This window comes from Plasmopara halstedii (assembly GCF_900000015.1).
Source record: "Plasmopara halstedii genome assembly, contig: Scaffold_444, whole genome shotgun sequence".
NCBI lineage: Eukaryota > Oomycota > Peronosporomycetes > Peronosporales > Peronosporaceae > Plasmopara > Plasmopara halstedii.
This window is the reverse complement of record NW_020187364.1, coordinates 529,658-540,996: the sequence shown is the minus strand read 5'-3', so window position 1 is coordinate 540,996 and position 11,339 is coordinate 529,658. Positions and strand designations below refer to the sequence as shown.

Below are 11,339 nucleotides of genomic sequence, written 5' to 3'. Positions count from 1 at the left end.
GTAGATTGACTACAAGTGCTACCAAGTGCAGCGGGGCTGCCGTAGCTTTGCACTTAGAAGAAGCGTAAGTTAAGTCACCGACTTTTCGTTTTATACTTAAAATAAGTACGAGTTTAGCGAATCGCAATCCGCTTACTTCAAGAATACAGAGTAGTTACAACCCTTACCTAAGGCTAATTTACTCTTCTGTTTAAATTCTAAAACTGCCTTTATTTATTTATATCTGCGGCAGAGCCGCCTAATTTTAAATGCATAAATATGTATAGTAAAGTCTAAATACATGTATATTTACTCCCGTACCGCATTCTTGTCTGGCGCCCATCTGGTGTGACACACACCTGCTACTAAGGTATGTGTAACCCCATTACACGTTTCCCTTCACGCAATCATCTTGTTAAATTGCATGTGAAACGGCGCAGGGACCTGCCAATTATTACATTACGTAATGATTTTTGACGTAGGGACGAAGGAAGATGATTTACAGCCACAACTCATAACTTTGCAAATATACCTCGCTCTTGTTGATTCACCTTCGATACCAGAACAACTCGAGTTACTCTTCAAAATATTAATTCTAGTACCCTCGTGTGTGGCCTAGTTTTGATTCCCAATATAGTTGCAGACTGTGACATAACTCGCGCTTCTTCTCTCATTCTTCGGCTAATGCAGCATTTCACGGGCTCATTATTCTATGATCATGTGATATAGCTGTACTTTAAGCTTCAATTCGCGCAGATGAAGCTTAATATGCTTCCGTTATGTGTGTTCTACATTCTATACCTACTACAGACGCAGACCATGAATCTACTCGCTTTTCTATCTCGCGTTTCGGCCAATGTTTTCCACGATCACGTGAAATGGCTGCACTTTAAGCTTTGATCCGCCACATGCAGCTTAAGCTGCTAAAACTTAATCGCTTGCTTACTAGCCACGACATGGTTGCTTTTAAAATTGGTGTTACGCCAATTTTCTTCTGAAATCTGACTGAAGGCCCTAAGCACAGTCTCTTGACTTAAGGATATGATGTGTCCCACACCAGCATCTCGCTCCACCAATCTTTCACACGGCATTTTGGCTTTGATATTTCGTCACACAGCAGTATCATGTCGCACTTCTTTCACAAGCCGGAAAACGCGTTAAAGCGTGCACGCGAGCTACTAGCAATTCCGAATGTGGATGCCGGTGTACTTAAGCGTACTAAGCACTCCGCGCTTGAGATTTTGCACGATGCGCTGATAGCCAAAAAGAATCGCACATGGCAGCCCACACACGAGGAGCTCATGATTTTGTATCTGGAAATCTGTCTGGAACTGCAGATGGGTCGCGTGGCTAAGGACGGGCTGCATCAGTATCGCAATTTGTGCATTCAGCACAATCCTGCATCACTGGAAACTGTTATTAAACACTTTGTTACTCATGCAGAACGCAAGCTTGCCGCCGCTAAGAAGGAAAGCAACGAACTCAATATTTTAGCTGCCGCTAAGGTGGATTTGGATGCTGCCCAAACACCTGAGGATGTGATGCTATCAACCACAACGTTTGAAGGGTCTAGCGATCGTACTGACCGCGAGGTGGTTGTCCCTTGGCTTCGTTTTATGTGGGAGACATACCGCACAGTGCTGGACATCCTTAAGAGCAATACGAAACTTGAGCCATTGTACATGGTTACGGCCATACAAGCGTTTGACTTCTGCGTCGAATATCAGCGCAAAATCGAGTTTCGTCGTGTGTGCGAAATCATGCGCAACCATTTGAGCTCGCTACAGAAGCATACTGCCACACCTACAAGTCAGTCAACTCGGCAGATGCGAAGTTGGGACGGCTTCACACTGGATAGTGTTGAACGTCTTTTGGAAGTGCGCTACCGTCAGCTGCAGGTCGCCACTGACCTTGAGCTGTTCTCAGAGGCTTTCCGCACGATAGATGACATTAATAACATTATGAACCTGGTTGAGCAGACCCCGCGCGTGGATCTACTTGTTACGTATTATGAAAAGCTAGCACAGATATTTCAAGTGTCGAAAAACCATCTTTTTCATGCTCATGCGCTTTACAAGTGGTACTCGTTGCGTGTTGCGGGTCTGCAGGGCCTTGCCGGCCCTCAAGCCTTGCAGGGGTTTCCCGCGCTAGTCTCAGAGGAGGAACAAAAAGGAATGGCTACTCGCGTCGTGCTCGCTGCTCTGTCCATTCCACTTTTGGAGTTTGAATCCTCCTCGTCTGTTCTTGGAGATGAAGTATCCACTTCGGCGTCTCAAATTGCAGACAACTCGTTGTCCTCCGCCGCTCGTGACAAGAATGCCCGGATGGCGGCATTGTTGGGATTTGCGACTACGCCGACGCGTGGCACTTTGCTGGAAGACATTACGGCTGCTGGTATCCTAGTAAAGGCTTCTACCGCTGCCAGTGAAATCTTTCAGCGTGTAGAGCTTCAGGAGCTAGACCCTTTGCAGATCGTTAAGCAGCTGGGGCCATTTTTGACTACGATTCGCGCTGATCCACTTGCGAAGGCTTACATCAATGGAGTTGAGCGTCTTGTGGTGCGTCGCGTACTGTTCCAGCTTACTCGCGTGTATGCAAGCGTAACAATTGCTCACTTGCGCTCCATCTTTGTTGGTCTCGATGTATCGTATGAAGAGATTGAATCACTGATTGCCCGTTCGCGCAGTTTGAGTACAGTCGCACACGCCAGTGCCCCAAGCCTGTCCAGTATGTACCGCCGCAATGTGACACAACACGGCAGCAACAATGCTGAAAACTCCTCTGCTGATGCTGTGGCTTCAGCACAAATGCGCACAACAATTCGTATTGATCATGTGGGACAGTGCATTCGATTCACTGACGCAGTTGATTTGGAAGCGAATGCCGCTCAACTTTGTTTATTAGGTGAGCGTTTAACCAATGTCATGTCCAAAGTCCCTGCTACTGTTTCGGCTTCTATTGCTGCTCGTGATGAGCATACAAAAAAACTCTTTGCAGCTTCTCGCGGCCGTCTGCAGCAGCAGCGATCTGAGATGCTCGCACGCCGTGAGATCATTGAGCGCAAAAAAGAGGAGCTCGAGAATCTGCAGCACGAAAAATTGCAATCGTTCGAAAAAAAGCGCCACGAGTTTGCACAACGTCGCGCTGAGCTTGAGAGAGAGCGCCTGGCTCAAGAAGCCCGCCGCCGTGAGGTGGAAAAAAAGCTTAAAATCCAGGATGAGATTAAGCTGAAGGAGACTCGCCAGATGCTAGACAAGTTGGGTCACACGGATGTGAGTGATTTGGACCTCGCTACTATTGACAAGGATAAGATCCTTAACGAAGCTAAAGAAAAGGCGCGCAAGGCGAAAGAGCTTGCTCAACAAAAATTACGCGAAAATGCCCGACGTCTAGATTATATTGTACGTGCTACCCGTGAGGAAGAGCAACCTATTTTGCAGCGCCAAATTGCTGAAGTGAAGGCCGAGGCATTCAAGCGATATGAGGAAGAGTCGGCTTCGAAGCTCAAGATCGCAAAGGAGGAACACGAGCACAGCCTCAAGGCGAAAGCTCGGCTAGCCCCAGCAATTCAAGTGACTGCTGATTTTAACAAGGCTCATAAGGCTCGCCGTATCGAAGAGTACAAAAAGGCCTCTGAAGAGCAGAAAAAAAAGATTATGCTTGAGCGTCTCAGCGCCCGCGTTGCCCGCGCCAAAGAGCGATTCGAAGAAAATCAGCGTCTTCTCCGTCAGGAAGAAGAGGAAAAGGAACGCATTCGTCGCGCGGAGGAGGTTGAGCGCGAGCGCAAGCTCCAAATTCAAGTAGAGGAAGAGCTTCGCCGTCAGGAAGAGGAAGAGCTTCGCCGTCAGGAAGAGGAAGAGGCTGAAGAGAGCCGCCTTTCGAAAGAAAAAGAGCTAGAGATTTATACACAACGTGAACGCGAGAACGATGAAAAGCGTGTCGAGCAGCGTAGTCAGGGTCGCTTTGGTAGTGCTGGTGCTCGTGGTCTGTCTTCAAACCGCATAGACCGCCGAGGTGACGACACCGACGAGGGTGAGTGGACCCATGTAAACCGTAGTGCTCTCTCAAGTCGCGCTCGAGTTCAAGCACCCGAAGGTCGCTGGGAGCGACGTGGACCCCCGTCTCGCGATAGCTTTGGCGATCGTGACGGACATGAGGGTGGCGGCTCTCGCCGCGTCTTTAACGGTGATCGTGAAAGTAGTTTTCGTCTTGGGCTTGGGAGTGATCGCGAGGATGGCGGTTACCGCCGTACATCTGGTGGGGATCGTGGAGAGAGCGGTTCTCGTTTTGGATTTGGTAATAATTTAGAGATTGGTTCGCGTCGTACGTTTGGTGGAGATCGTGAAGACATCGCCCCGCGTCGTTCTTTGGGTGGGGACCGTGAAGAGAGCAGCTTGCGTCGTGCGTTTGGAGGCGATCGCGAAGTAAGTGATTCCCGTTTTGGTAATCGTCGAGGCGGGGATCGCGACGATGACCGCGATATATTCCGTCGAGGCAGCGATCGCAATAATGACCGCGAGTCTCATCACCGTTATGGTGAAGACCGCTTCTTTAGCCGCTCCAATCGTATGCCCCGCGTCGGCGATCGCGAGGGTTCGGCTCGTGAAACATCACGCGCCCCCGACTCTGGCAGCTGGAGATAGGTAACCCTCTGCTCCGAAATGCTTTGAAAAGAATGTATTTGCCTGATTTATTTCAACAAATTTGTTGAACCATAAACTAAATTATCGACTCGACAACAACCAAACTAGTGAATAAGCGTTTCTCAATTGAAAAGAATATATCTAGTGTCAGGTTAACGGTTAACTTCTCATTGAAAAGTTTAAAGATTATATTAACCTACATCCATTTGTCAAGGTTAGATGCTTTTGATATGCGTGATTTCAAATTTGCGGAATCGTAAAAAAGTGATTTTAGCTTACGGTATTAGCGATGAATTCCTCAGCTGTTTATACAACTATGGTGTTGTTGGCAAAGGACTTATTTACCAATAATTCTCTCACTTCAATGCTAGGATCGAACATTTTTTTTTCGCATCTCGCTAATGTGTCGAGCTCATACAATATTATAGCAGTGACATTCATAAACAAATTATAAATCTTGCTGATACTTAGCGCGCAACTGCACAAGACTTGGTATTACCACTATATACACCTTGTAATCCTGGTGATGCGATTGAATTCATTTAGAGTGAGTTTTGACTCAACTATGACTTCTGGCTTTGATTTGGAGCTGTCCATGTGTAGAGATTTTCTTCATGGCAAATTGGCTCTGGCTCATGTGTTTCAACTTATTTGACATTCATTGCGTTTGTATATTAGAATAAAATAAGTGTGTATTACAGCTCGATCTCGCAACAGTCGGCACTTACCATGATGCGCTGTCCATATTCGAATGGATGCTCACAACAGAGCAATTGATTGACCTGTAAACAAATGCGTCCTCGTCTAAATCATAGCCAATTGACTTCCACACTTTACTTGTCATAATTCATCTTCGTCGATGATCTTATCATCCAAGTTTGTAAGATCCATTGTATGTACATCCATCAAAAAGTATTACTGGCCTTTGAAAAGCTTAAAGAATTCATTTACTTTATTGTGCTGTCGATAGTACAGCCACAGGTTGCGATAGAAACATTTGTTAGAGCAAAAGGTCCACCATCACGATTTGCCCACGCGCTAGACGCTGGATCATAAGTATACGAGATAGTGCTAACTGGTATAATCGTGATAGATGTGTTGGATCCAGCTACTTGTTTAGTGATCCGGTTCCGATCCCAACTCTACCAGTCGAAGTTATTGTTGTAGTTCCAAAGTATGCGCTATTAGTCGAGGTTGCATTCGTTGCATTGATCAATTGCAATCCAAACCCAATGGGCGTTGCATTTGATTTCATGAAGATCGGCATATCATAATTAGCAAAAACATCGTTGAGCGCGTTACAAGCTTTGATATATATTACCAGAATTTGGTGTAAGATGAGCAGCTCCAAATAAATTAGTGAATGGCGTATTGGTGTTAAATATCCTTTTATTGGTAGTATCAGAAACAAGGTAAAGACAACCACTTGATGGTGAAGAAGACGATCCGGCGGGATTTATTCAAGAAGCATACGCTGAGGTAGCAAGAGTGTATGTCACTCTTGTATGGCTGTGTGTTGAAAACATTACAGCGGAATCTGTCTGTCTGAGATGTACCACCAACAGATGGTTTACGGCTCCAGCTGATAGTAAATAAATTAGCGCTTGTAGCTGAAACACTTTCTACTAATGAACTCGGATTATCGGTTGATATTAAATTAGCAGCAAATACGTTTTGTTGTTTGATCCGGATGTCATTCTCGATTCAATGACCAGTCCATTTTGTATCATATACTCGATAAATATTCATAGATTTCACGATTCGTAGTTTCACCATAATTTTTTTGGTGTCCGATGAACCTAAAGGCATCAATCCAACACCTGAACTATCAAGTGTCATTGTCCTAGAAGTTCCGGATATGACGCCAGTTAGAGCAGATATATCTAGCGCAGAGCCACCGATACTCAGAGTACGAGCATCCAAATTGTCAATCAAATTTACGGCAGAGAGCGTTCAAACTCCGCCAAGTCAAATATCTTCGACTACAGTAAGAAAGGAAATGATAATTGGAGGGATATACATTTTGATCACTATATAACAAAATGATAGACTTTCATGAATTCATAGACATGAAGAAGTTGAAATCATTCCCTACTTTAATTTTCCCTTAAAAATTGTTTTTGCGCCACCAAGCGGGTCCGGCAATGTTCAGCTTTGTGTGTAAGGAAAATATCAACATAAAAATCTCAATCTAATCGTTCGTGAATATGAAAAGGATCCGAATACAAAATGATCTAATAAGCATGCAACCGCTGAGCCCCTATCTGCGTTACTTATTGTAATGGTGAAACGAAAAATATATAAAAATGTTTATTAGGTTGTAGTCCTTCTTTAGCCTTGAATATTAAGTATATAGATAGAGCAATTGTACCATAATGACCGTAATCAAACACAAGCCTCAAGAAATTAGTTTTCTTTGCTTTGGCTAACTGCTCAAACTCGGCTCGAGATAGAAGAACTTTAACATATGTTTTGGTGAACACCTTTGCAACTTTACCTGGGATGAACATTAGCTCTTTAAATCTGATATACTTCTTCTCTTTCTCTGGCTTAGTTCGTCATCTGGCTTTGTAGCTTTGTTTTGCTCACTTATTTTCTTTCGAATCGCATTTTAATATCCGAATGCATCACAAAATCTGTTCTTGACCATTTTACACATGGCATTCAGTGTGAGTATGAGATTCTCTTTCTATCGTCAGTGCTCATTAGGAGCGCACTGATACTCGAGTTTTGAACCGTGAACGTCTTTTGAAAGAAGCATCGTCGTATTTGTTTGAATAATGATTGTTGGAAATGAACATATTTGAAGACCATTGGTGTCGCAACGCCGGCCTTGTAAAGCTTGATCGTTTGTCTGTGATTAAGTCGCCGTACATAGATTTTGTCCTTAACACTCGACGGATATTTCCTCACAGCAGGAGATCAATTTGCTATCAGCTCGTTGGAGTCGTTTGGTAATTTATTGGGGTTACATTCGTGTAGCACTAATTATCTACTTAAAATACCGCTAGGCGGACAACATACTTTTGCATGGGCTGAATCGCTCGCGAAGTGATCACAACGCGGAAAGAAGTTTCCTCGATTTATCAATGTAGTACTTGCGTCGTAGGAGACATTCCGCCTAGTAGAACCTATTAGCAAAAGTAAGTCAGCTCTGTTAAATTTGTATAGTTGGGCTTACACTGGTTTGGTCATGCAGTATCTTTAACAATAGCGAGAATATGTGTTGCGTAAGAGTCATCATCTTAGCTACTTTTTGAAAACGATAGTAGACTGTCGTTAGATATCTATTCACTCGACTGACGAGCAGTCAGGATTTAGGTTCAATACTTTTTGTGCCTGAGTGCGTTTCTGGTACGTTTTTTGTAATAATGTCCTGATTTAAAAGTACAGCATCGGTACACTCGATTTGTGCGAGTCATTCGTAAAGATACCGTGTGCAACGAGGAACGTCTAAGGTGAGCATGCACGTAACGACGGAGGGGGTAGCGACTCAAGCAGCGGCCAACGTGCTGCTAACGAGTTTGGCCGTCTACTTTCCACTCTTCATAGTGCTAATTCTACTGTACGAAACAGTGCGTCATCGTGTGCCGCACGTGTACGCGCCCAACAATCATGCGAATTATTCTGAAGCGAAGCAGAGTTTTTTTTTGGGATGGGTGCCTTTTCTGTGGCATATAGATGAAGTAAAAGTAGCTGAAAAGTGCGGTTTGGACGCTTGGGTACTGCTACGCTTTATGAGGATAGGTCGCAAGGTGGCGCTGCTATGCATCATGTGCTCATTCGCCCTCTTTCCCATGTACTTTTTCACAGCAGCAGCGATTAAGGAGCAGGAAATGCAGCGCCACCATCACAGCCAACTTCTTTCCGATCAAGGAGAAGAACCTAACGCTACTGCTGTAGCTGGCATCACATCCATGATAATGATGTTGCTAGATGAGCAAGTAGTGGTTGGAAATGGCTCAAGTAATCCGATGTATTTCAATGGAAAAGTGGAGCTTGATGTTGTGGACCGTTTGACAATTGCCAATGTAGGTAAAGACGACTGGAGGATTTTCTTTACGGTGATAGTCGCCTATGGAATCAGTATCTACGTTATGCGATTATTGCTTCGTGAATATACAATTTATCGCAAGCGTCGCCACGAGTTTCTGATGCGGAAACACCCTCAACAGTACAGCGTTGTCATCTCAGACCTTCCTGTGTCACAACGTCACCCAAAAACGTTGCAGGCATATCTGGACTTTTTGTTTCCAGACTCAGTGCATTCCGTTTACATTGGAGTCGATTGTGCAGAGCTGGAGAGACTTTTAGATAAGCGTCAAGACCTTGTTTACCAGATATATGCTGCAAAGCTCAAGTATAGCGCGAAAGTTTATGACCATGGTGTGACCAAGCGACCTAAAGAGCTGATTGGTCGTCGTTTTTTCGGACTCTGTGGTGAAGGAATAGAGGTAGATGCCATTGATCACTATACAGAAGAATTGCAGAGGCTCGAAATGGAAATCAAACGCACCCGAGATGAGATTTTGCAGCACCAGCCGGCACTGAGTACCCAAAGACTCTCCAATGACAAGCAGTATGGCTCGACAAGTGCCACGGCTACGCGAGGCTTTTCTACCTTAGGCAAACTGTCGGAAAAGCTTCGAAAAACAAAATTGCGTATGGAAGAAAGCCGATGGGGCGAAGAGGGTTTACCGTTGCTCCACCCTGGGGTGCCTATACCCAAGCGTCCCAACCTCACGCGGAGCTGTGCTTTTGTAAGTTTTCGCAGTATCCGATCTGCACAGGCTGCGCAGCAACTACTTCAGGTTGAAAATCCGCGTCGCATGGTCGTTCAGCCTGCACCTAATATTTGTGACGTCCAGTGGAAAAACTTTGGCCTGCCACACAAGGTAAAAGCAAAGTGGAAGCTCATTTCCGCTGGAGTTTCTCTTTTGATCGGATGCTTCTGGACCGTACCTACTGCTTTCGTTGCATCTATGTCGAGCGTTGATGAACTTCAGCATATTTTTCCGTGGCTAAATGGTATTCTTGAAAAATATCCCTGGATATTGATCGCACTTCAACAGACAGCACCATTGATCTATTCAGCGATGAACGGCCTGGCAAATGTAATCTTCAAGTTTTTGTCCACGCAAGAGGGCCACCTATCGATATCGGAAGTTGAAGCTAGTCGCTTTACCAAATTGTGTTTCTTTCAGGCCTTTCAAATGTTTTTTGTATCGGCACTCGCGGGGTCTTTCATAACAGAGTTCATGCTATTTTTGAACCAGCCGCGTATGATTTTCTTCTTTTTGGGCAACACCATCGCTAACCAATCTATGATGTTTATCACTTTTATCATTACGCAATTCTGTGTGGACATGTCGCTATTCTTACTGCGTATATCTCCAATCGTAAAATCTGCTGCTTACCACCTTCTGGCCCCAATGCATGTGAAGTTGCCAAAACCGCGAGATTGGATGGGACTTTGCCCCGTGAATTACCAGACCGACCTTGATACTCCCATGAACCTAGCCCAGCAGTATCTTGTCTTCTTGATTGTTGTGGTTTTTGCTCCCATCGCCCCACTTGTGGGATATTTTGGTGCTGTGTTCTTCGCGGTGTCTGAGCTTTCGTACAAGCGCTGTTTATTTTTTGTCAACAGCTCCCGTTGGGCAACAACCAACTCAATGGGTGTCTTTTGGCCACCACTGTATTCATTTGTTATCGGTGCACTCATCATCGGGCAGTGCACGCTCGTTGGAGTACTATCGCTTAAGTCTGCAGGGTTCGGACCAATTGGATTTACGGTAATGCTACCTCTGATCACTCTTATTTTTCATTGGTATGCTGTCGATCTATCTCATCTCAAGCGTGCAGCAGAGAATTTGCCACTTGACCAATGCTGCGACATTGATGAAGAGCGTAAGAATGAATCCTTTGATTTCTTGGATGGCGTTTACCAACAACCAGCCATGAAAGAGGCTTTCCAATCGCCTCCCATTTATGCTAGAGATCCTGAAGGCGTCGGTGAAGCTATTAATGATATCAACAAGGAAGCCGCAACATCCGCCGAGGATCCTCTCGAGAAAACATTGAAGCCATCCAATCCACGATTTTATCTATCAATTCTCAACCAGGACAAGAACAAAAGGGGCAAGAAGCTTGCATAATGCATATAATGTTAGATTCACAGTGATATGGATCGGAGTTTGTGGTTTTTGTCCTATGGGCATTCATTATTGTTACGAGTAGTGTTTGCCATACTCTTTTATATTATGTGGCGCAAGTAATATAGTCGATGATTATAAGGAATCAGTATTCTAATCAGTAAAAAAAGAATAGAAAAATTATCTGCGTAAACTTTGATTTTTCGAAATTGAAAAGCAAGAATCGTAGCTTCTCATGTGTCTCCTCCTCTGTTAACTAAAAGGCGACAAAGGTTTAGTCTTACATGAGACGACCAGAGAAACCTTCGAGTTTGAGTTGATGTAAGTAGATCGACTAGGAAATAATTATGTTCAATTGTACCTAGTGAATGTCGAGGTCAATGGTACCCATGTAACGGAGTTACACATATAACATGGTGTGTGTCACACGACATGGGCATGGTGTGACTACACCCAAATAAGAATACGGCAGTGGCTGGGTAGCCAGTAGTTATGCATGTATTTAGATTTTACTATATATTTGATAAAAAATCTATACATTTAAAATTAGGCGGCTTTGCCG

At 44.4% G+C, this 11,339-nt stretch overlaps 2 protein-coding genes across 2 annotated transcripts; both read left to right on the top strand.

The window, feature by feature from the left end:
• Window positions 1–1,103: 1,103 nt before the first annotated feature.
• On the top strand, window positions 1,104–4,622 carry PHALS_10073 (eukaryotic translation initiation factor 3 subunit; the record flags this gene model as incomplete). The annotated part of the gene is made up of 1 exon (XM_024725431.1): window positions 1,104–4,622. One exon carries the CDS (start codon window positions 1,104–1,106, stop codon window positions 4,620–4,622), a length of 3,519 nt encoding a protein of 1,172 aa, XP_024576209.1.
• A 3,464-nt stretch (window positions 4,623–8,086) lies between these two features.
• PHALS_10072 (hypothetical protein PHYSODRAFT_252187) lies at window positions 8,087–10,780 on the top strand (the record flags this gene model as incomplete). Its single annotated transcript, XM_024725430.1, has 1 exon — window positions 8,087–10,780. One exon carries the CDS (start codon window positions 8,087–8,089, stop codon window positions 10,778–10,780), a length of 2,694 nt encoding a protein of 897 aa, XP_024576208.1.
• Window positions 10,781–11,339: the final 559 nt, after the last annotated feature.